We start from the raw sequence: 26,789 nt of genomic DNA on the forward strand, positions 1-26,789 counted from the left end.
GCAGTTATGCATGAAGATGAAGATGCAACCTTTACTTGTAAAATTTGTCGACAGAAATAGGTTGTTTTTTTTAGTACCCCATCTTACCCGCCGGTGGGGCAAGATGGGGAGATTTGCAATTTTTTCAATATTATTAATTATAAGCTTTTTTAAGAAACAGATGGCCTTTGTACGCCTTTTTTACGAAAGACTGATTCCCAAAGATGATAATAATTAAAAATAATAATAAAGTATATATTCGATAATTTTCGTTTTTTTGCGCTTTAAACCTTAAGTACCCCGTCTTGCCCCACTTTCCCCTACTTTAGTTTCAAGTCGACACGAAACTAAACTCAGTTTGTTAATTTAGTTTTGTGTCGACTTGAAACTAAAGTCACTTTGTTAATTTAGTTTCGTGTCAACTCAAACACTAAAACGAAAGTGATTTTCTATTTAGTTTCGTTTCCGACGCGGTTCCTGGTTTTTTGATAATTCTGTTTTCTTTTATGAATACCTAATATTTATTTGATAAATTATTAGTTAGTGTAATTAAGAAAATTCGTGATGATTTTATTTTATGTCAACAAGTCAGGACAATATTCACTGATTACAATGAAGAAGATAAATCTTTGTTCTATATGTTACCCCGGTTAATGATCATTATAATTCTTTAATGCATAAAATTTATTATATACAGAGGAAGAAAATATTTACAGTATAATCACTAATTTCAAAATCCGTAAAATTAATTTTTGACGAAAGTAGTAACAATTTATAATAATAAATTATCAATATAGTTGTATTTAACAATTACTGTTACGCCCATATTTAATTTAAAAAGATTTCGAAAATTATTTTATTTAAAATTCTTTTAAAACTTCCTTCGAACCAAGTTGAAGGAAGTTAAAGATCGTATTGCACTAAGGAATTTCGGTGTCAGCGAAATGGTGCAACTCGCGAGGCAATGACACCAAAATAATTTTATATTTTTAAATTTTATTCAACTCATGAGGCAAGCCCTTGGAACCTACACGAGTAATAAACTATCAATTATTAATTAAACTATATTGATAAATATCGATTAATAAAAGGGTATTATTTTATTGAATTTATAATTTGTTTTAAAACAACAACAATGGCTATGGTATATGTATATGTGTGCATATATGTGTATTATCCATGTTATTAACAGTAAAAAGGAAAATTATTAACTATTAGAATTAAAATAATGAAATGCATATTGTATGCATATATATATATATACACGAAGAATAGACGTGAGGCTACACTCAACGCGTTGAGTGAAGACTTCCCGCGCTCCCCACGCTCCCCTTGACATTGTGCGAGAGAGAAAGAAGATTGTGTATAGCATCGAAGCGTTCTCTCTCAGGCATATTGTTCTTACGGAGTATAGTGTACTCTTCTATCCTATCGCTCTTTCTCTCTCACACTAACGGCGAATGTTACTATAATCGTCTGCCTTCAATTTTAAATGCATTTTTTTTAATTTTTCGAACCTTGAAAATAGGGTGAATGATGGCCCGGCCTTAATTAAAAATATTTATACAATTAACAATTATACGATATATAAAGATGGGAACGTTTAGGCTATTATTATTATTAATTCTATTATTATTTCTTTTCTTTCAAAAATATAATTTATCTCTCGTTTCCCTGTACCAACCTAGCTTATAAACCTTGCCCGCCATAAATTGCAAACTTGCGGAAGATTCCAATGCACATTAAAATAATTATTGACAAATGATTTAACGTTGGAATTGTAACAACCTTTTTTTTTAGGGTTACAAAATAGAATGGAATTTCTATTTTGAAATGTCCATCATTTCCAACTTACATTAATCCTATTTTAAGAGATTAATTAAAAAAAAAATAAAATAAATAAATAAACAAATTAAAAATTGTTTCAATAATTAAAAGAATATTAAAAAGAAAATATTCTTTCTAAGAATACAAGAAAAAGGAATTTATTTCAACATAGTGCAATGAACCGATTCCACAAAATGCAAGTTCAGCAATTTTGGCATGGCAACAGGACCAACGCCCTGTCCCCACCTTTCCATATTTCTTAAGGAAGTAAAACTATATAAGCTCATTAATTAGATATCTAAATTGTTCAGTACGGTTTCCCACGGCACAGAGACTCAATCTCTGTCGGAATAAAAATAATATTATCCGTAACGTTCCCGTCCGGTATACAGGATCCAAATTGGTTGTATGTTTATACAAGCAATTTGGCCGGACGAAAATAAAATTCTTAACTCGAAATCCGCGGGGCCACCTAAAGCTAAAATAGTGAAGGGGGAGATTTTATTTAAATAAATTTAAAATTTTCTTTCTTGTCAAATGACCGGCCGGTTTTACGGTGTAGCCGCGTCCGCCCTATTTTTAGTGGTTTAGGAAACTAAGAAAAAAAAAAAAAAAAACAATAAGTTGTGCACGTGTGAGTGTATTGTGAAATCTTCGCCCGTCGGCAGAATTCTGGCGGTAGACTTAAGGTTCCAGAACGGGTAAGTAACTGTATCGTTCTGGCTAGTTTTACCCCATCCTCCTTTCTTTTATTGTTTGAGAGGCGGATGGATCCTTTCTTTAATTTACAATAAATCATAACTATTATTTTAATTTTTCTTTCTATTAATTTTCTACATTTTCCTTACCCCCCCCCCCCCTTCCTTAATTAATTTCTGAATTTTGGCAACTAGGAAACACGAATCCCAGTAAGATAAACAGAGCTCACGCTCTGGCAGTTTGAATTCCTCCAACAAACTGGAAAATAGGGCCATCTCAAAAGCCTAAAATAATCATTATAGTTAAATCAACTATATTAATTATTTAAATATTTTCTCGTTCGTAACAAACTGATGGTGGCAGCGGTGGGATTTTTCCTGACGTTGCTACCCCTTAGAATTTAAGGGAGGAATTTTCTTATAAGGGATTTCTATTTCCTTTCGAAATTTTCACTTAATAATTCTTTCTTATTTTTAAATTTTCAAATTTCTCTATATCACCTCTTTCTTTCTAACAAAGGGTATGTTGACATAGAATTAAAAATTATTTTAATTCAATTTTGGGACCTTAATTGTAGATAGTCCGTGACGACAAGTCTCCGTGACTCGCTCACTGGAAGACAAGTCTCCGAAATTCTACTTTTAAAATAATCCTAAATAATACATTCCTTTTTGTTGAGAGAATAAGTGTTTTGGTCTATTTCTATTTTAAGTAAATACTCTAATTATTCTTTCTTGAGGGAAATATATGTTTTTTTTTTTTTGAAAATTAAAAATTCAAACTAGACATTTAATTTTTAATTTTTAATTTTGTCATAGATAGTCCGTGACGACAAGTCTCCGTGATTCGCTCACTGGACGACAAGTCTCCGAAATTTTATCACAAAATAATTTAAAAATAATATATTACTATATGAAAAAAAAAAATGAAGAATTTGTTTAATTTTTCTTCTTGAACGGATTATTCTCTCTCAAATAAAAATATTTTTTTTGAAAATTAAAAATTCAAACTAGACATTTAATTTTTAATTTTTAATTTTGTCATAGATAGTCCGTGACGACAAGTCTCCGTGATTCGCTCACTGGAAGACAAGTCTCCGAAATTCTATCACAAAATAATTTTAAAATAATATATTACTATATGGAGAGAATAAGGCGTTGTTAATTTTTATTCTTAAACAAATTCTCTAATTATTTTCTCTCAAGTAAAATATTTTTTTTTTAAATTAAAAATTCAAACTAGACGTTTAATTTTTAATTTTTAATTTTGTTATAGATAGTCCGTGACGACAAGTCTCCGTGATTCGCTCACTGGAAGACAAGTCTCCGAAATTCTATTACAAAACAATCCTAAAAATATTTTATTTGTTGTGAAGGAATGAGAAGAATTTTTGTCACTATGATAAATCGCAATGTCGAATAATTTTAGACAAAGAGGAAAAAGAACTCGCAGAAAGAATAGACCAAAAAGAAAATCAAACACAACTTTAATCAAATCACTTCCTACTTCTATTAAAACACAAGAAAGAGTACAAGAAGAATTTTCAGTAGAGGCAAATATTTCAAATTCTGCTATCTCTCAAACAATTCCTTCTGAAACCTTTTCCTCCTTGACTAACACTAATATTAAAAATAATCTTCCAGAGAGATTACACTATTTTATAGTGTTTAACCCAAAGTTCCCATTTAAAAGGGGCACTGTAATAAATGGTCGGGATTTGAGAAAACTCTCTTTGACCTTGGTACATTCAGCAGACATTCTTACAGATACCCCCACCTTACGGTTGAGAGTAAAACGTATCGAAAATTACAACGGAGAAAAGATCAAGATTGTACCCACCCCTATTTTGATTTCTGACAGCAACAGTTCTGACAGCGACACTACGGTAAATTACAACGATGACGTCATTGTGATTGATTAAATAAAACAAAAGGGTATCTTTTTTTTTTTCTTTTCCCACGTCCTCATAAAAATTTTTATATTCAATTTTTTTTATCTAGCTTCTTTTAGTTTATCTTAAATTGTCAAGAATGTTTTGCAATGCCTCATAAATGTAAAAATGTTTACGGAGGAAAGAAACTGAGGAACTTGATAAGAGTTAAGAATTACACTAAATTAGAAAAAGAACTTATGAGTGACGAAAATATAAATAAACGTATAGCAGCAAGACGTAACCTCGAAAATCAAAAAGAAACCTCGTCGGAAAATTCGGAAAACTCCCTAAGCTCATGGAAAGAATTTCATGATTGTCTTGCCGAGTTAGTTCTCATAAACAAACGAAAAGAAATCGAGCGTCGAGTAAAATTGGCTTTGGAAAATAGGGAAAAGGAAAACTAAATTAAAGCTTTTCTTTCGTTTTATTAATTTCTCTTTTCTACCAATTTCTCCAATTTCTATTGTTCACCCCATTTGTAAAAAAAAAAAATTATATATATATATATATATATAAATAAATAAAAAAAAAAAAGGGGAAACAAAATTTTTAATTAAGGGTTATGTCCCACCATAATATTGCTATCCCCACCCCTGCGCCTGGTATATGGATTAAACGAGACCCTAGGACCCCGAGAGGTCGATTGGTCATTGACCTTTCCACTTTGAACCGGATAGCGACGCGTTATAATCAGCTGTTAACTAAAACACCTTCCGAAAATCAAAATTGAAAATTTTTCAAATCATTTTATTTTTTTTTAACCTCGAAATATCCCGCGCAAATTAACAGGAATATTCCGCGGTGGTGAAAAATAATTATCGAGAATAACAATTAAAATTTTTTTTATCTACATATATATACTTGCACTAAAAATGACGGACCCCGTGTCACAAGGAGCCGGTTTAGCGTGCGGAAGCACGTTCGCAAATTTAACCCCTCCTCCTGCCAATGCTAATCCTGATACAACAGCCGCGATGGCTTCAGTCTTAGAGTGTATGACGCTACAACAATGCACTTATCACATCCCTATTTTTGATGGACGCAATCCACCTTTGAAGGAATTCCTACAAGACGTAGCTAATGGAGCTGTGTTTTTGACAGGAACTTCCGAGCCTGGATACATCAAGGCCGTCCTCAGTAAATTAAAGGGTGCGGCTAGAGAAAGCGTAAGGGATAAACGTTTCAATAGATTAGACGAGTTAGTGTCCCATTTAAAGAAAAGATTTGCTTCTTCAAAGAAGTATCAATGGTATTTAGATAATATTATGAGCATTAGACTAAAACAATCAGAGACGGTTAGTGATTATAACGACCGCCTACAAGGTCTACTGAGTGGGGCAAAACATTCTTTAGAAGCAAAATATAACGCACGCTATCGATTAATAGAAGGTTTGGCCGTCCGTTGTCAGGATACTTCTGAAAGCGAAATTATGATGAAACCAATCATTGATTGCGCCCTTGAGGCATTCATTCGAGGCTTGCCAGAGGAAATGTCTATTTTTGTGGACACGAGAAATCCGGCAGACCTTAGTGAAGCCTTCGAGCATGCCCTTCGTGCTGAAGAAAGGCACAAGTACTCAGACCGATCTAGAGGTACGTCTTATCATATTGCTCGCGCCGAAGAACATCCACGATCACCTAGTCCTTATACAAAACAGGTCGAGAAAAATAATTCTAATCCGGAAAAGCGTAGGTCGGAAAATGATAGAGGATTTGAGTCACATAGATCACAGAAAACATCGGCGAATGATGTGTTGCAATTTACACCTGAGCAACTTGCGACATTTTATCGTTCGATGATGTCACAATTCGGTAGTTTCCAACCCCCTATCCAAGCAATGAGTTTTCAACCCCCTCAATACCAACAACCTCAATCTCATCGCAACTATCAAGAACAAAATTCAAACTTCAAGTTTAATGCGGCCCCTACGCGTGCAGCATCCCCTGGACCTCCAGGAAATTTAAACTTTCAACAGACTCGACATACCGACGCGCCGACGAGTCCAAACCCACAGCGTCAACGGAGTGTCCAATTCAAGGACAATTCCGTAAGGTCCTACGAGCAGGAGTCACGGCCGAGGACTCCCCAGTAGTGCAGTTCACGGCCCCAGAATTCAGACAATCAGATATTAGGTTTCTAGTAGATCCAGGATCCGACACCAATCTAATCAAATTGTGTGCCTTAGATCCCGACCTTACTCTTGACCCGAGCAAGAGTACAGAAATCACGGGAATAACGAATCACACAGTGAGAACGATTGGTACAATTCAAATTAACATCGCAAGTGCACCTGTTGAATTTCATGTAGTAAGAAATAATTTTCCTGTTTCAACACATGGAATTCTAGGGCGGCCCTACCTTCGACAGGAAAGGGCCCAGATATCATTCTGGCACAATACCCTGGTCACTCTCTCCAACCCAGTGACCCCTATCCCGTTTGTGGATAAGGAATCACTGGCCGAAAAGGAGATTTTGAAACCTCATATCAAACCTTTTAAAAGGGTTTTGCGAATCCGAGCCAGAACTCGAAATCCAATCGCTATAAACGTGATCAATCCAGATTTGTCACAAGGTTATCTCCCTCGAATTAACACCCCTAAAGGTGTATACTTGGGCGAGGCCGTAGTAAGTAGCAAAAATGGAGTGTGTCACGCCGTAGCGATTAATACTACAGAAGAGGATATCGATATAGAATTGCCTCCCCAAGAACTAATCCCTTTTGATTTTTGCAAACTGGAGGGCGAAGAATTGTCTGATTCAGAATCTGACCATTTTTCCACTCCACTGTTATCCTACACCGAGCGAGTTCAAAAGGTTAAAGAATCCCTTTTTGTGTCCCATTTAAATTCGGAAGAAAAAGAACTTGTAAATAAATGGGCCGAGGAATATGCCGACATTTTTCATCTCAATGGGGAACCTTTAAGTTGCACTCATTTAATCCAACACAGAATCCCCACCACTGACGATAAGGTAATTCATAAAAAGCAATACCGATCCCCAGATGAAGCCCTACCACAAATTGACGAACAATTATTAAAACAATTTAATAGCGGTATTATCGGAAACTCAAATTCCCCATATAACTCCCCTCTTCTTATAGTACCGAAAAAACTTGACGCTTCGGGAAAAAGAAAGTGGAGGGTAGTTATTGATTATCGAGCGCTTAATGAGAAGGTAATAGGGGATGCCTACCCCCTCCCCAATATTTCCGCCATATTGGATAAATTAGGGACGGCAGCATACTTTACTGTCTTCGACCTCGCTAGTGGTTTTCACCAGGTGGAAACTCACCCGGACGACCGACACAAAACGGCTTTTTCTTCTCGAAATGGACATTTCGAATACAAGCGTATGCCTATGGGAATCAAAAATGCCCCCCCTACTTTTCAGCGACTTCTTAATAGCGTTCTTGATGGTATGCTTGATTCGGAAGCATTCGTGTACCTCGACGATATCATTATCTATTCTGATACCCTTGAGGAACATGATAGGCGAGCCCGAAGACTATATAATAGACTTCGAGAAGCAAACCTAAAACTCCAACCCGACAAGTGCGAATTCCTAAAAAAGGAAGTGGCCTATTTAGGTCACGTTGTCGGAGCAAATGGAATAAAACCGAATCCAGCAAAAATTAAGGCCATCAAGCGTTTTCCTGTACCGAAAACTCAAACTGAAGTCAGGAGTTTTCTAGGCCTTTCAGGTTATTACAGGCGCTTTATAAAAGAGTACGCTAAAATCGCCAAACCTCTATCTGATCTATTAAAGAAAACAGAAGAATGGAAATGGGGCGATACGCAACAGAAAAGTTTCAGAAAACTCAGAAAAGCCCTGTGTAAAAGACCCATCTTACAATACCCAGATTTCACAAAACCGTTTAAACTCACGACAGACGCTTCTGAATATGCCATTGGCTCAATGTTGACCCAAGAACATGACAAAATTGACCTTCCCGTCGCGTACTACTCAAAAGTCTTAAACGCTAACGAAAGAAAATACCTCGATGCCGAAAAAGAGTGCCTTGCAGTGTTATACGCTGTGGAACATTTCAGGCCCTACCTGTATAATCAAGATTTTATCCTATCATGTGACTGTGAACCAGTTCACTGGATAAGTTATATCGAGAATCCAGGAACGCGACTTCAAAAATGGCGATTAAAACTTCGAGACTACCGTTATAAATTCGAGTACAAACCCGGGAAAATAAATAGAATTGTCGAGGCCCTATCTAACAACCCTATCGAAGATAATGACACTAGTGACAAAAAGGACAATTTTGCATCTTCCGAGTCAGAGTGGACCGAATCCTCGGAAGAAACAGATCAGGATAAGTTAGATGACCAACGCGAAAATTCTGAAATCAAATCACTCCCTCTTCGCGCCCTTCCGATAAGTAGTGGTGCGAAACAAAAAGTGATTAGTGCCAGTGCACGAGCGAGTCGATCGAGTGACAATAGCAAAATTCAACAAAAAGCCCCACGTTCTTCTAACGTTGAACCTAAACCCAAGAACCCTTTAGAGGTTTCAACACTACAACCTAACCCTACTTATAAACTTCCTGTGGCGTCAAAGAAAGAAGGTCCTTCTACAAGACTAGAAAAGCCTCCTTATGCGAATAAACAAAACCCCTCTACTTCATCATCGAACCCCAAGGCCACTAGTTCCACGAAAGGTTCCAAAATGCCCACCACATCAAAGGAAATACCAGTTGTGCCGAGGAAAATACTCACGAGAAATCCAGCAGCGTCACCTGCAAAGCTCACTATTCCCAAGAGAGGACGACCCATAGGATCAACCAAACCTAAGGAACCCCATGATGAAGAACCTTATGTTCCCCCTCCAGGTTCGAAACCTGTAGATCCAGATGTGAGTAGTATTGGTGAAAGATTGAGGAGAAGAAAACAAGAAATACGAGAGAAGGCCCGTCACCAGGAAGACGAATCTTCTTCTTCAGATGAATCAACGACAGAAACCGACAAGGAAGAAAATTCGGACGCCCCGGTATTCCGTGCAAGTCATAGTGTGTTCCCTAGTGTTCCCCCTCAGCTCCCACCTAAAATTCCGATTACGCAAAAAGAAACAACTGACCAACCATCAACCCCGTGTATCCCCCCTATGTCTAGTTCCTACACAGATGTTTATGTAGATGGTGCATGTTGTGACAATGGCGGAATAAGACCACGTGCAGGGATTGGAGTATGGTTCGGTCCTGGACACCCACTTAACGTCTCTCAGCGGTCCACAGGTAGACAAACCAACAACGCTTCCGAAATTGAGGCTGCAACAACGGCTATCAAAAAGGCGAAACGAGCAGGGATAAATCAACTAAGGATAAAAACTGACTCCAAGGTACTTGTCCAAGGAATCCAAGAGTGGGTACCAAAATGGCAGGAAAACGACTGGAAAACCAACGAAAATAAACCTGTCAAAAATAAAAGTGCCTACGAACGATTAGTTAAAGCAATGAAAGGTTTGGATGTTATATGGGAACACGTGCCTGGTCACGATGGAATAAATGGAAACGAAAATGCAGATCGACTAGCAAGGGAAGGCGCCCTTCTAGAACCTCCTTCAGACTCCAGTTCATCTTCCAGCGAATCAGCAGATCAAGAAGATGTGGAAGAAATTTCCCCGGAGCATGTGATCGTCGCAATACCTCCACCACCTCCCGATAGTGAAGAAAGTTCGGAACCGGAATCAGAAACTGATCAGGAACCACAGCAAAATCCAGCAGATCCTGAAGATCAAGAAAATTCACTAGATCAATCAATTAGGCGATTCGATGAATCTCTGAAACGTCGTGAATTCAGCAACTTGAATCAATCCAACCAAACCTTAGCATGGGACTATGAAGGAATGGGTCGAACACCTAAAAAGAAGACTCATGTTTCCGACGGAGAGAGCGATGAAGAATATCTTAACTATCTAGAATCCTTGGATCCTTGCAAAGGAACCAATGATAGCGAATTCACAGCAAGACTAAAAAGATTCCTGGATAATGTCAACAAAAAGCGAGAGCCAACTCACACCGACAACAACACTTCTCCAAAAGAATCAAGACCATCCTCGGAACACAAAGCTCCTTCTTTCAGCCCCTATGCCAGTGGAGCTCAGCAGGATACTCCAGTAATGAGTTATTCTTGCCCTAAAAGAAAACGAAGTGTGGTACGTTTCCAGGATACGCCCGAAGTAATTGAAGAAGAAAGCATCCATGAGAATCCTGCAACCAGTCTTCCGGTTTTTACTCCTAGAACCTTGCCAGCTCCAGTTGCACAATCTACCCCATTCGCAGATTTTCAAGCAGAAAACGACGAAGAACAAGACGAAGAAGTGGGAAGAAAAACAAACATAGTGCCTCGAAGACTACATTCAAATAATATAGAATTACCCCCACCAACGATGCCTATCCCTCACACAAGGTTACCAATCTATATTAACATTTCGGATGTAGAGTCCCCCTCTTCTTCCTCCCCCGAACCCTCTGACAACGAACAAACTACTACTACTACACATGAAAAATTCAAGGAAAATCCGGAAAATGTTTTCCACCAATGGACAGAACCATTGACCTATAAGAAAGACAATATTGCCCATTTTATTTCCGAAGATTGTGAACCCGTTGATTCAATTTCAAAACTCCTAATTGCTACTGATAAAATTAACTTACAGGACATCCGGGATAACAATCCAATAAAAGGACAAGTTCAGGTTACCCTTTGTGGAAAATACAAAATTTATTCAATCGTAGTAAAGAAAAAACATTTCGACGAACTTGATTGGAGTGACGTTACAACAGGGTTACGAAACTTGAAACACGCTTTAGTTTTAGATAATCAAACCCATTGCCGGATGGCAAATTCCGGAGACCTGTTAGGTACTCTCCCCCAAACGACTATGGCGGGCATATTAGCAGGAATATTCCGCGGTGGTGATGTAAAAATCACCTTGTGCCACGGAAAGATTGAAGTCCCTCCCCCAGAATTACGCTCGAAAATAATAACCGAATATCATGGTAGTTTAATTGGTGGGCATAAGGGCATTACAAAGACCTACAGGCGAATACGCGAACGATATTATTGGCCTAGATTACGGGATGATGTGACACAATTTATTCGAAAATGTAGAAGCTGTCTTGAAAATAAACTTGTTAGGGCTCGAACTCGCGAACCTATGTTGATAACGGATACCCCAGCAATACCCTTCGACAAGGTATCCCTAGATACAGTGGGAAAATTGAGAACTACTCCCAATGGGAATCGACATATTCTTACCATGCAGGATAATTTTAGTAAATACTGCATCGCGGTACCTATTCCGGATATCAAAACCACTACTATCGCCCATGCTGTGGCAACAAACCTTTTCTCTCTGTATGGAGCACCTAGATGTGTGCTTACAGATAGAGGAGGAAGCTTTGTGAGTTCTTTGATGCGAAAACTCGAAAGAATTTTCGGCGTAAAACAACTTACTACTTCCGGTTATCGTCCTCAAACAAATGGTGCATTAGAAAGGAGCCATATTGAGCTGACAGATTATATTAAACATTATGCAAATGATTTTGACGATTGGGATCGTCTACTTCCTTTTGCGATGTTTAATTATAATACATCGGTCCATGAAGCTACAAATTTCACACCGTACGAATTGGTTTTTGGTCGAACCGCCCGGGTTCCCAGTTCATTCCCACAGGGCCCCGAATTGGAAACTTATGGTGTTTACTTGAGAGATTTAATCGTTAGAATGCATGAGTTACAGAACCTGGCCGCCCAGCGAGTGATCAAAGCAAAAGAACGATCAAAGGAATGGCATGATTCTAAAGCTCGGCCTTCTAAGGTCAAGGTCGGTGATCAAGTTTACACATATAAAGAAATCCGGAATAATAAATTCGATTCTCGTGCAAATGGCCCTTATGTCGTCGTAGGGTTAACCCAAAATAATAACGTTATCTTGGAAGATGAAAATGGCGAGAGATTCGCCAAGCATAAAGATAAGATAATGGTTGCCCATTTTTAACCATTATCTTCCCTCTGAGTTATCATTAACATAATTTTGATTTTAGGTAAAATGACGATGGAATGGATCACTATTGCCTTGTGCCTCGTTCTAACAGCAGGAGCTAATTCTGATGATTCCCTAGCAAACGACCCGACGACCAGCACATTTTTCCAAATTACACCTTTCAACATCAGTAGTGGAGTCTATTTTGAACATTTCGGAGAAGTTCGACGGTCGACTAGCAGATGGAGGGTGGCTGTGTTTCTAGACATCGGAAAACAAATTCGCCATTATAATGATTTGAAGTTGAGACTGGAAAGGCTCAAGGAATATTGCAGACCAGGAGAAAATTGGTGCGAGCAAACCATGTATCAATTTCAATGGGGAGATAAATGGGAGATGGCATCAGAATTACAACTTCAATTCCGAGGACAGATCGAGGAATTAGAAAATACCAGGACGAGCCTACCAAGGAAAATGTCGTCACAACTAAAAGTAAGACGGAGTGTTCCTCTCCTTGGATTTTTGGGAAAAATAGCTGGGCCCATCGCAGGCGTTCTAAATTATGACGACGGAGAACGGTACGATGCGGCTATCGAAGACCTGAACCAAGCCCAAAGTAATCTGACCAGGTACTTGGGAAAACAAACTCACATTGTCCGCTCTCAATTGGACATCATTCACACTCAATATGTCAATCAACAAGGCCAAATGGATAACCTACGTCAGGATCTACAAAATTTACTTTTGAGAGAAGGAAAAAGCGCTACCTGGAAAGAAGCAGAAGAACGAAGACAATCCATAATACTATTAATGGAGGCACTTAAAATCGGATTGGACCACAACATCAAAGCTACATCCACCATCTTGAATGCTGTCCATGAAGCTCGACAAAATCGGCTTCATCCCGGAATCATCTCATCAAACCAACTTGAACCAATCATGCGAGAGATCCAAGACAATCTGACAGATGTTTATTTTCCTCTACCTGGACCCAAGGTCAGCATCGACGAGCTTATTCGAATCGCCACCATTTCCATCTGGTGCGATAACCATAAGTTGAAGGTCATGATCGACATCCCTCTTTTGGAAAGACACAAATACCAGTCCTTTAAAATCCATCCTCTTCCAACAATACAAGAATCTTTGGGTAGTGGTACTCAAAGAGCCTACATCAGCTCTGATTATGATTATTTAATTATCGACGAAGATAAACGAACCTACCTGCTGATCCACCAGGAGGAATGGAAGGAATGCCGCTCAACTGCAGCCTATCATGCTTGCCTGGAAGGAGTACCAATCTACGACGTGCGAGAGAGACCAGGATGTGAACCCTTACTCTTGGACCAACCATCTATTGAAGCCATGAGATCTTGCACAATTAAAATTACTACAGCACCTGAATCTTACTGGCAACCATTAAGAACCCTGTCAGCATGGCTGTACTCATTTGCCCGACCAGAAGTGATTACTATCTACTGTCATTCAATGACTCCCGTTAAGGTGAATTTAACCGGAGTAGGTATGATGAAACTAGCTCCAGGATGCTCCGTAAAAACAAAAGACGTCACCATCCCAGCTACATCAGAACAAAAGGGTCAAACATCGCTTATCTTCGAAACTGAGTTACATCTGGATGTTATGAAGGTGTCACCCCTATTAGCAACCCATGCTGATCTTGCAATAACCCTAGAAGACCGGCATGTAGAAGTAAAAAGTCTTGGATCAAAAATGTCCAGTTTTGAAGCAAATTCGAAAACTCTATACGAATTGGAAGAAGAATTAGAAGACCTAGCAGTCCAGAAACAATTTAAAAATAAACATACAACCCTTGTTTATGGAGCTTACGGAGGTTCGATGCTAATTATTATATGCATCATACTGTACCTATGTAGAAAACCTATTTCAAGTGGAGCTAACCACTTTTCAAATATCCTAAAACCTACACAAAAACAATCCGAAGTAGCAGCTGACTGCCGGACCGAGACAACAGGAAACTATTCTGTCATTCCGAATTCCAAGGTCATTTATTTGACCTCTTCCAGATGTCACCCCAGCAACGAAACCACGGATCCTAAAGCAAGCAGTGCAGTAGCACTGAAGGAAGGTCATTCAATCAACATGGGGTCAGTTGATACCCCATTAACCTCAACATCACATCAAACGGAATTGCAATTTATTCCCGTACCAACAACATCCGGAGTAATATCAACATCGCCAACAGCGAGTCCAAGGCCAGGTACTATTCTACCAACGCAACATCTTCAACCATTTTAGTAAGGTAACATAAGGTATAATTAACAATAAAAAAAAAAACATATACAGCAAGGGTTAGCAATGTTTTTGTGCTGGAGAGAAAAATCCGCGGCTCGGAGTATTAATACTCCATATTTAATTAGAGCAGTCTGCGATGGTCTAACGGAAAAACATTAAGGTTTAACTGCCACCAGAGGCTTCTCATTTGCCCGTTCTCCCTCCTGCCGCGTACCCAACGAGTGATTGCTTTATGTGACCAAAAATCATAAAGCAGGCACTCATGGTGTGCGGAAGTGTTGGGTCAGCACTCTTTCATTGCTAGTTTTTGGTGTATATATATATATTGATGTATAAAAAGATAATACATTCCCAAAGGCGTTTTGACAATGGTGCCGGTACCGTCGGGACGTATCCACAACCTTCTCTTCGTTTAAAATTTGAGAAAAGAATTTACTATAGCGGTGAAACTTTTAACGGTCTTACCAAGATCTTGCCGCTCAGAGGCGCACACACTACAGAAAGGTCAGATTTCCTTCCTACCATATAACCAACAAATAGTGCTTGCCTTCATATTTCATGAAGGAAAGCACCCATGGCTTATGGGAGTTTTGGGTCAGTACCTTGCCATTTTCAAAACGCCTCAGAGTTTTACCCTAAATATTTCGGGGAGAATTGATAAATAAATCTAAGTAATTTACTATAGTGGAAGCCTACTGTTGTTGTTGTTGTTTCTAAATAACTTTAAAATCAAAAAGAGATTTTGAACACGCATGTGTGCTGTCATAAAATGATATATACAAACAATAAATAGTAAACATATATACAAATAAATAGAGACATATAATTAATATTATAAAACAACATTTAAATAAAATCACAAAAACAAATAAATAAATCAATAAATAAAAAAAAAAAAAAACAATACAAAAACAATACAAAAACAATTAAATATATATTCAAAAAAAAAAAAAAAAAAAAAAAAAAAAAAAAAAAAAAAAATCTATATGCATACGATCGTACTAAAAGGAAAATATTTATTGGTAATCGATAATCATGAACAGTTATTGCCAATGATTATTTATTTTATAAGTATTATGAGCAAATTATATTATCAGCTGTTATTTAATAAATTATTGTTGTTATCATTAGTAGTATAAATAAATAAATAAATAATTAAAATTTAATAAACAATAATAACTAAACAAAAAAAAAAAAAAAAAAAAAATCAATTATTAAAATTTTTGTTAAATAAATAAATATATATAATGATAATAACGACAATAAAATAAATTATAAATAAATAAACAAATATACACTTATGTATAAATGTGTATGTGTGCACTACCGAATAATTACTGGTGACTGTTGTTAATTAACAAACAATTAATTAATTGGTAGTCATTAATGGCTATTATTCGATTACTTTAAAATTATTATTAACATCATATTATAAAATTTTAATAATGGCACTAAATTCTTTTAAAATTATAAAACAAGTTAGTACCGAATTATCGCCAATTTGTGACGTGAATTGTTGAATTAAAATTGGTCTAATATTTTAATTTAAGAAATAATTGTTCAAATAATTATGTTTATTATAAATATAAATTATTCAAAAAAAAAAAAAAAAAAAAAAAACTATTGGAAAATTGATTATTAATTTTATGTTTGAATAATTGTTTCTTTAATTGAACAATACGAAAATTTGTTTCAATCTAAAAATGACATGTGTGTGTGTAATATATATATATTAATGAATATTAATACACTTACAGAATGATATGTCCACCTATTAGTAAAGAATTTTTACCACTTTTGCCGTATATCTCTATTGTAATCACGAATAATCCAAAAATGTAAAGCACCGCGAACTACACACACTTGACCGCACATATTAATTTTTGTAGAATCGTCGCACGTCTAAACTATACTAATGAGAAGGTACGAACACGGTCAAGTGCAGCGAGAGTGAATCACCCCCACCGCGAAGGTGATAATGAGTGTAACGCGACAGAATGCATAATAGAGCAATTGAAAAGAGAAGAGAAATACAACCACTAAAATAAGCATGATTCTCTTTTCTCTTCTCAATTCTTAACACCAATAACAGAAATAGTTAATCATCTATAATGATAATTTAATAATAATATGCAATAGTAAATAAATAGAATAGAATAATAGATAAATATTCCTCCGTGTCGAATCCAAGGGCTGCTAGTTTTTGAGGACAAAAACGGAAATTCCACGGTGGTTTGTTACGCCCATATTTAATTTAAAAAGATTTCGAAAATTATTTTATTTAAAATTCTTTTAAAACTTCCTTCGAACCAAGTTGAAGGAAGTTAAAGATCGTATTGCACTAAGGAATTTCGGTGTCAGCGAAATGGTGCAACTCGCGAGGCAATGACACCAAAATAATTTTATATTTTTAAATTTTATTCAACTCATGAGGCAAGCCCTTGGAACCTACACGAGTAATAAACTATCAATTATTAATTAAACTATATTGATAAATATCGATTAATAAAAGGGTATTATTTTATTGAATTTATAATTTGTTTTAAAACAACAACAATGGCTATGGTATATGTATATGTGTGCATATATGTGTATTATCCATGTTATTAACAGTAAAAAGGAAAATTATTAACTATTAGAATTAAAATAATGAAATGCATATTGTATGCATATATATATATATACACGAAGAATAGACGTGAGGCTACACTCAACGCGTTGAGTGAAGACTTCCCGCGCTCCCCACGCTCCCCTTGACATTGTGCGAGAGAGAAAGAAGATTGTGTATAGCATCGAAGCGTTCTCTCTCAGGCATATTGTTCTTACGGAGTATAGTGTACTCTTCTATCCTATCGCTCTTTCTCTCTCACACTAACGGCGAATGTTACTATAATCGTCTGCCTTCAATTTTAAATGCATTTTTTTAATTTTTCGAACCTTGAAAATAGGGTGAATGATGGCCCGGCCTTAATTAAAAATATTTATACAATTAACAATTATACGATATATAAAGATGGGAACGTTTAGGCTATTATTATTATTAATTCTATTATTATTTCTTTTCTTTCAAAAATATAATTTATCTCTCGTTTCCCTGTACCAACCTAGCTTATAAACCTTGCCCGCCATAAATTGCAAACTTGCGGAAGATTCCAATGCACATTAAAATAATTATTGACAAATGATTTAACGTTGGAATTGTAACAACCTTTTTTTTTTAGGGTTACAAAATAGAATGGAATTTCTATTTTGAAATGTCCATTATTTCCAACTTACATTAATCCTATTTTAAGAGATTAATTAAAAAAAAAATAAAATAAATAAATAAACAAATTAAAAATTGTTTCAATAATTAAAAGAATATTAAAAAGAAAATATTCTTTCTAAGAATACAAGAAAAAGGAATTTATTTCAACATAGTGCAATGAACCGATTCCACAAAATGCAAGTTCAGCAATTTTGGCATGGCAACAGGACCAACGCCCTGTCCCCACCTTTCCATATTTCTTAAGGAAGTAAAACTATATAAGCTCATTAATTAGATATCTAAATTGTTCAGTACGGTTTCCCACGGCACAGAGACTCAATCTCTGTCGGAATAAAAATAATATTATCCGTAACGTTCCCGTCCGGTATACAGGATCCAAATTGGTTGTATGTTTATACAAGCAATTTGGCCGGACGAAAATAAAATTCTTAACTCGAAATCCGCGGGGCCACCTAAAGCTAAAATAGTGAAGGGGGAGATTTTATTTAAATAAATTTAAAATTTTCTTTCTTGTCAAATGACCGGCCGGTTTTACGGTGTAGCCGCGTCCGCCCTATTTTTAGTGGTTTAGGAAACTAAGAAAAAAAAAAAAAAACAATAAGTTGTGCACGTGTGAGTGTATTGTGAAATCTTCGCCCGTCGGCAGAATTCTGGCGGTAGACTTAAGGTTCCAGAACGGGTAAGTAACTGTATCGTTCTGGCTAGTTTTACCCCATCCTCCTTTCTTTTATTGTTTGAGAGGCGGATGGATCCTTTCTTTAATTTACAATAAATCATAACTATTATTTTAATTTTTCTTTCTATTAATTTTCTACATTTTCCTTACCCCCCCCCCCCCCCCTTCCTTAATTAATTTCTGAATTTTGGCAACTAGGAAACACGAATCCCAGTAAGATAAACAGAGCTCACGCTCTGGCAGTTTGAATTCCTCCAACAAACTGGAAAATAGGGCCATCTCAAAAGCCTAAAATAATCATTATAGTTAAATCAACTATATTAATTATTTAAATATTTTCTCGTTCGTAACAATTACAAGAAATAATTTTTTATATTCTCAAAAACTTATGATAAAATACTTTTTGATTTTCTTAAATGTGACAAAAGCGCGAAGTATGAAATAGCTGCACTTAAAATCTGTAAAAGAAAAAATAACTCATTATACAGTAAAGTAATTTCTTATGAATTTGAATGTTTAGAATAGAACATACAGTGAAATATTAAAAATTTATAAAATTCGTTTATACTTTTGAAAAACTTTGAAAGGACATGTCGAAGAATTTCCCTGCACTTGCCTTGCAGTCTTTTTCTGATCTCATTAACATGAAGCACAAAATTATTCTTGTCTTTGGTGATAAATTATACCAATTTGCGCCATATCTGAAATCATCAATATATTAATAAAATTAAAAGTAGAAAAAAAACTACTATAAAGTAATTGAAATTATTTGAAAATTTATAAATGATTGCAGTCTCTATTTTAAACTTACATTGCATTTCGAAATGATGAACTGTGATTAATTAATGTCTGACATTGCCAAAATTTTAAGAACATTTGTAAAAGAGATCCAGAAGTTATGACGACGAATCTGAACATAATATTTGGCATATTTCGATATTCAAGTGCCTGAAAATATATCTTTATTTGAGCAAAATTAATTTGAAGAAATATCGTAAATAATAAAAGAAAATTTTTTGTTTTGAGAAAGGAATTTTTAATTTTCTTACGCAAAATGATGCAAAACTTAATGAAACCGTGTATAGAGTAACTGATATTAGGAGTCCTAACGAAAATATTGTATTAATAAGATCTGAAAATCTGTGTGAAGAAAAGTATTATTTTTGAGATATAATTCATATAATTTTTATATATATAGTTTTAAAGTTTATAATAAGTAATGTTTTTTGCAATATAACTTACTCGATAATAGATTGATGTACAGCTAGGCATTCAATAATAATTTTGCGATTTTTTTCTCTTTCATTTCGAGCTTTATCATAATTGGAATTTGCCACTTTCGTATCATGTAAACGTTGGCTAGAAAATAATTTTATATTTACTTTTCGACAAGAGAATAATGTAATAATGTTTTAAATCCAAAGAGCCAACAATGAAGCATTTAATTTTACATCAAATTTAGAAATTTATAATTATCTTTAAGTATAACAAATACTTTGAATATTAAATAAAATGGATAGAAATGTTCCTTTCTTACGTGAGTACTGCAAACATTCCACTTGCATGTTGAATGAAAACAACAAAAATAGAGTCAATCGCAAAAGCTACATTAGCTATAGCAAAAGTTCCAAAAAATGATATAGCAAAAACTGAATAATAATAATTTCCAATACCGAAGAAATTTTTTATATCAAAAACAACATGTATTGTTGTCCCCGTTACTTGTGCAGACGGTGTTTTAAAACTTCTATATAATTGAAAGAACATATAAGGAATAATTGGTCCGTAAATAACATCTGAAATGTGTATTTTTTAAGAATTAGTTGAAATTATGTTTTTAATTAATAATAATTAATTAATAATAATTAATTATTAATAATTAATTTACAAAAAAAGGTAAAAATTTGGAATTAGATTTTACAGTTTTTGTTAGTTTAGACTGAGAACTATTGAATATACAACAGAATGTTACTTACATATGTAAATTTTAGTAAGTATCCGACTTTTGTGGGCGTATTTTTCCAATATTAATCTTTCGACGGGTAAAAAATATTCCCAAGTGAAATAAACACGTTGCAAAAGATTTTTGATCTGAATAATGAAATTAGAAATGAGACAGTTTTATTTATGAACTTGGGTACAATTTACATTATTGTGATAAAAATGAATTTTTTAAATTTCAGTACCAAGAAAAACTCACTTTGTTAAATTTTATTAGCCATAAAACAAGATGTATTGTAATAGCCCCACTAAGTAAAATATATGGAACGGTTCCTAAAAGAACGTCAATGTCTGCTTCAATAGATGCCACGATCACAGTTCCTACCTTAAAAATTGCAATAAAAATATTTAAATTAAAAAATTAAAAATACTTAAACTAAGAATTAAAAGTATTTATGTTAAAAAATACAAAACTGAATTAAAAATATTAATTTCTCCCTTGTAAATTATGTAAAAGTTATAATTATATGAAAATTATTTGAATTTATCACTCGGTCTCCTTATTTAAATTATAAAAACATTAAATTGAAGGATTAAAAAAAATGTTAAAAGTTGGTAAAATTTGCTTATTAATGATTATTGACATACATGTAAAATATTGTGACAAAAACCAAAAAAGATTGAGAGTGAGAAGAACAATTTTTGTAAGACATTTGTCTTCAGTGGCCAGAGACCAGTAATAACTAATAAAAGTCTATTAGTCCTAAAGTGAGACATCTTAAAAAATTTATCCATTTCTCACGAAACTGCGGTTAAACTCAAACTGCAATAGCTATATTTTTTATAATGAATTTTTATTTTTCTTTAATGTCGTATCGCAGATATTTATTTACATCTATATTATCGTTTAATGCGGTGATTAAATATACATTAGAAAATGAAAGAATTGTAATTTAATTTTCTTTTTTTTTTGATAATTATGTTTTTAATCGGAAATTACATGTGTTTGTTAATTCATTATTGGTTTGTGTTATTGGAAAAGTATTAAAGAATTTATTTTATGTCAATACAAGTTCCATGCGGCAATATTGACCCTTTTGAAACAAAATGAATAAGTTTTTTTTCCAAATTTGTGTAACGTAATATGTGAACGTTACCTTAGCTTTTTTTGATGGTGATTATCATTAACAAATTTTTTTTAATTTATCATTTTCTACTATTGTAAATATTTAAATTATGTCGAATTCAATATTTGAGAGATGAAAATTTAAATTCGCTAAAATTAAAATTTTGTCCGCCATATTGGATCCGCCATTTTGAGTTTTTAAAATCTGACGTGAGATTCTTAATTAAATACTTAATCATGTTTACAAAAAAAAATTTGCCAATTAACAAGTAAGAATACGACAGTTGTCGGCCACCTAAAGCAATCTTTTTAATTAAAAACACTGTTTTAAAAGTGAAATTCAAAAATTTATTTTTTTAAATTGGAAATCAAAATTTTGATCACCAACCCTGCCCAGCAGAATAAAACGGGATTTTATCTTCCCAACCCTGCTTGATCAGTGCGCAACCATTCCTGCGCAACCTGTTTTTCAGAAACATAACCTCAAAAAACTTACAAACGTGCGACGTGCGTATTCTATTTTTGAATAACAATTATTTGACAAATGAAGAATAGAATATTAGTGATTGTTACTATTTAGTAAAAATAATTGAATAACAATGGCCCTTTCTGTTAAACGCGACGATTTAAAGCATGTGCCATGGTTTTCTATGTAAGTAAAAATGTCCCCACGTGTGTTTTTCTCCCTTAAAAAAAAAAACAATTTGATCTTGTACAATTAATATATTTACTATGTTTCTTTCACAAATTTTTGTAAATTACTGTTTTCTGTAAAATTCCTTAACAAAAGTAAATGTAAAGAAAATTTTTCACGGGGAATTTTATCCTACTGATAATTAACAATTTGCTTTTTTTGTTTTCTTTATTTGTTTATTTGCATTTTTGATAGAAAATTTTTCCAAATGAGGGAAAAATCATTCATAATGTTAAATAAATAAAATAAATAATAGTAAATAAATAAAATTACATTTTGCAAAAAATTAAAAATACTTCACTGACAAATTGTTATTTTCTTCTATTTTCAGGACAGAATGGTACGATGTATATAATCAGGTTTATTCCAATAATCATGAAGAACAAGAAAAAGCGTACGAAACTCTTCTCGTATGGAAAGCACGGTGAGAATCGATTTTTTCCTTTTTCATTTCTGTTTTTATTAAATAAGGGTCAAAATAATTCAGTAACAAAAAGAAAATATAATTTATAAGGCTCTGAACTCAGCAACGTTTTTAAAAACCAATTAAAGAAGTTCTTTTTAAATTAAGATCATCTCTAATTTTCTTGTTAGTAAATTTGAAAAGAATTAATTATTACAAAACAATTGCTGAAAAATAGTAACGAATATAAAGACAAAATAAAATATATTGTTGCATTATTTTTTCGTTTATAAAACAAAAAAACAAAAAAAAGTACTAAATAAAGTATTAATTACAATCAAGAAAATATAATTTTAAATACTGTAGAGAAATAATTTAAATATTGCAGAGAAATTATTTAAATACTGTAGGGAAATAATTTAAATATTGTAGAGAAAAAAATTAAGTAATGCAGAAAAAAAATTTAAATATAAAAGAGAAATAATTTAAATATTAAAGAGAAATAATAAAAATATTGTAGAAAAAGAATTTAAATATTGTAGTTAAATAATGTAAATATTGTGGAGAAATAATTTAAATATTATAGAGAAATAATTTTTGAAAATAATTTCAGAAATCCAAAATTACCAGTGGGTGTTGATTGTACATTATCATTAGTACAAGTATCATTGAGAGATAGAGAATGGAGTGAAAAACTTGATAAAGCCGAATTGCCGATACATTATGAAAATGATCTATGCATGATGTATTCTCTCTCTATTATGAGATTTCTCAATCATATTGCAAATATTGGACATATGAAGCAAACGTCCTTATTTCAAATTGCAAAGCAATTAAATATTCCCGAATGGATTGTAAATTTAAGACACGACGCCGCACACGGTCACGAATTACCCTCAATCAGCGTCTTAAGAATTGCTGTTAATATTCTCTTAACTTGGCTCCATGTAAGTTGATTCAATTCAAATTAATTTGAAATCTAATTTAAAAAAAACACCAATTACAAAGAATGTAATTTCGAAAAATGTACTATTTTATTTAATTAATGTAATAATTAATTTATTTACTTGATTTCATCAAAAATTAAGTTATTTGTTTTTAGATGTAAAGCAAATTTATCAATCCTCCAAGATCAAAGTTATTTGTTTTTATTAAAAATTAATTCATTATTTATTTTTATTAGAAACTAATCGAAAAATATTTATTTATTTGAAAAATATCTTTAATTCAATAAATAGTTCTAATTTAATTTTTTTTAAAACACTTTTTGCAAATTTCAGGATGAATATTGGACTGTCGAGATTAAAAATATGATTGACTATTATAAGAAAATTGAACAACCTGAAAATAATGACTCCGAGGAAATTCAAGCTCTCGAAGATTTAATTGAACTATGGACAGCAACTGGTCTATATATTTATGCTAATTACTCCCTGGTAATTGATATACCAGATCAAAAACTACGGTAAAGAAAATTTCATTATAAAAGTTAAAAATTAATATATATATAAATTTATATTAATAATCGTTTAGATTTCTTCAATTTAATTAAATTTTTTTTCTTATAAGTATACATAGTATTTAATTGGAATTTTTCTAAATAATAAAATTTTTGCAAAGAATTATATTATATGGAAAACATTTCAATTCTCATAAAGAATTTATTCGAAATTTTTCCAAATAATTAAAGTTTTGCGAAGAATTTTAATTTTAATAACAATTCAATTCTTTGAAGAAATTTTATTGAACTTATTGTTTTTGAAAATAATAAGTAATTGTAATTAATTAATAAATTAGTCAATATTTTAATTCTTCTTAATTTTGAATCCGAAATTACTCCAAAATTGAAATTAATATTTGAAAATAAGAAACTATTTTTAATTTGCATAATAATAAATGTTAAAGATCTATTAATTACTCGCTGCCGTGCATAAAATAAAATTTGCTACTTAATACATAATTAATAAAAATACATTTTTTCTTTCAGGGAAACTTTATTGGAGTTACGAACATTCACATTACAAAAGCAAAAAAATTCCAGTTTTATGAATGAAACTTCAAATCAGATTATTGATGAAAATTTGAAGAATAATAAAGAATTGAAATTAATTACCGTACAGAGAATACTCTTGTCTGAAATTTCGTCGTGTTTGAGTAAAACGTTTCTTCTTGAAAATAACGAGACAATTTGCACCTTATTATGTGACAATGAAGTATTTATACCGAATAGAGAATTTTTGGAAATATTCAACAATACAAAATCTAAGGAATCATTCGATAATTTTCTTCCCCTTGATTTCATTAAATTTTGGGAAGAATTTATTATTCTTTTGCAAGAGAAGAAATTAATAGAATCATTATTTGTGCAATTATTGCATTTGGTGAATAATGAAAATGAAAAAATGCAGAGAAGACGCATTGGATCTGAATGGTTACGAGCGATTGCTGATGGACTGACGATAAACAGAATTAGTCAACAAATGCGTTTAGAGGAGGATCAATTTTACGATGCGAAGAATAAGAAAATTTCTTTTAAACATTTCACTCAAAAAGTTCGTAGCAAAGTGGAGAAAATGTTTCCGGATTTAAAATTTCCTTGGTTTAATTGTACAATTGAAGTTCCATTTAGAGGAATTAATAGAACTTTAGTTGAAAAATTGCTTCTTAATCCAAATGAATTTACGCCAAAATTTATGCCTTCATTGATGGATCTTGTAATGCCGAAAAATTGTTCGCAACATCAAGAAGATTTGCTATCACTTCTCAATATACAGACAATGCATTTAATCGATAAGGATATTAATATCGAGAATAATCAAATTTACACGCTGGAAAATCTTAAGGAATTAATTGATCAACGAGATGAGGAAATGGAAATTGTGGAAAATAATTTTGACACTCAGCTGAATTTTAGTGACGAAACGATACGTAATAATAATTGGAAATTGCCTTCAGGTAAATATTTTTCTCTCAAATTAAAAGAAATTTAATTTGAAAAATAAATGATAATTATATTTAAAAATAATTGTTTCAGTAGAATTTTCTTTTGTTTTTATTTTGAAGTTCGTGACGAATTTGAATTTAAAAATAAAGAAATTTTAATTAAAAAATAAGATTTTAATTAAAAATTTAAATTAAAAAATAAATTAATCACAAATTATTTATTTCTAGAAAATAATGATTGGAGTAGGTGTCCATTTGGATTACTTCCATGGCAATTGGATCGGGAAGAAAATGTGAAACCCTTAATTATAAGTCCGACGAAAATTTTCATTGAGACGGAAACAATGAAAATTTTACCGGGAATGATTGATCGTAGCAATTTTCAAATGAAGAGTAAAATTGATTGGAATACGGTCCTAAGAGCAAAGAGGATTAATAACAAAAGTCGAAAAAGGCACAGTGATGTTTTGATAGACAGAGCGATTAAGGTGATTAAAAATCAATTATAATTTTTATTTCTCTACATAAAAAGTAAAATTCATTTCGAAGGAAATTAAATTCAAATTTTATTTTTTAAATTAGGTACAAAAAATTTAAGATACAATTGAATTAAACTTTTTGCAGTAATAGAAAAAAGTTTGAGAAAAATATAAATTGAAATTTTTAGGAATTCTTTTTTTTAAATCAAGTTCAAGTTTTTCATAATTTTTATCAATTTGAAAAAAATAATACAATTTTTAAAAATTCGATATTAGTTTTTTAATTTAAAAAAGGAATTCTTTAAAATCTTCTTATATATTGAAAATTTTAATATTATTTCCAAAAATTTGAATATAAGGAGATTTTAAAGAATTCCTTTTTTTAAATTCAAAAAACTAAAGTCGAATTTTTAAAAATTGTATTATATTTAAAAAGAGTTTAAATTTTTAAGAATTTTTTTTAAATTCGAAAACTAAATTGAAATTTTTAGAAATTATATTAAAATTTTGAATACAATTTCAGATTTTTGAGAATTCTATTTCTTGAATTCAAA

The 26,789-nt window shown here is 32.9% G+C and overlaps 3 protein-coding genes across 3 annotated transcripts; 2 read left to right on the forward strand and 1 right to left on the reverse strand.

The window, feature by feature from the left end:
* The first annotated feature begins 662 nt into the window (after positions 1 to 662).
* LOC122498757 lies at positions 663 to 15,573 on the forward strand. Its single transcript, XM_043606666.1, has 2 exons — positions 663 to 2,507; positions 12,496 to 15,573. The coding sequence occupies exon 2, from the start codon at positions 12,501 to 12,503 to the stop codon at positions 14,706 to 14,708; it is 2,208 nt and encodes a 735-aa protein (XP_043462601.1). The 5' UTR covers positions 663 to 2,507; positions 12,496 to 12,500; the 3' UTR covers positions 14,709 to 15,573.
* A 3,234-nt stretch (positions 15,574 to 18,807) lies between these two features.
* Positions 18,808 to 21,367, reverse strand: LOC122498761 (odorant receptor 9a-like). The gene is made up of 9 exons (XM_043606672.1): positions 21,239 to 21,367; positions 20,850 to 20,975; positions 20,626 to 20,740; positions 20,187 to 20,445; positions 19,892 to 20,008; positions 19,699 to 19,789; positions 19,461 to 19,597; positions 19,218 to 19,350; positions 18,808 to 19,107 (listed from the first exon to the last, which is right to left on the reverse strand). The coding sequence occupies exons 1-9, from the start codon at positions 21,365 to 21,367 to the stop codon at positions 19,036 to 19,038; spliced, it is 1,179 nt and encodes a 392-aa protein (XP_043462607.1). The 3' UTR covers positions 18,808 to 19,035.
* A 797-nt stretch (positions 21,368 to 22,164) lies between these two features.
* On the forward strand, positions 22,165 to 26,309 carry LOC122498758. Its single transcript, XM_043606667.1, has 6 exons — positions 22,165 to 22,368; positions 22,742 to 22,834; positions 23,427 to 23,760; positions 24,094 to 24,278; positions 24,801 to 25,768; positions 25,985 to 26,309. The coding sequence occupies exons 1-6, from the start codon at positions 22,316 to 22,318 to the stop codon at positions 26,263 to 26,265; spliced, it is 1,914 nt and encodes a 637-aa protein (XP_043462602.1). The 5' UTR covers positions 22,165 to 22,315; the 3' UTR covers positions 26,266 to 26,309.
* Positions 26,310 to 26,789: the final 480 nt, after the last annotated feature.

This window comes from Leptopilina heterotoma, unplaced genomic scaffold, assembly GCF_015476425.1.
Source record: "Leptopilina heterotoma isolate Lh14 unplaced genomic scaffold, ASM1547642v1 Lhet_159, whole genome shotgun sequence".
Taxonomy (NCBI): Eukaryota; Metazoa; Arthropoda; class Insecta; order Hymenoptera; family Figitidae; genus Leptopilina; species Leptopilina heterotoma.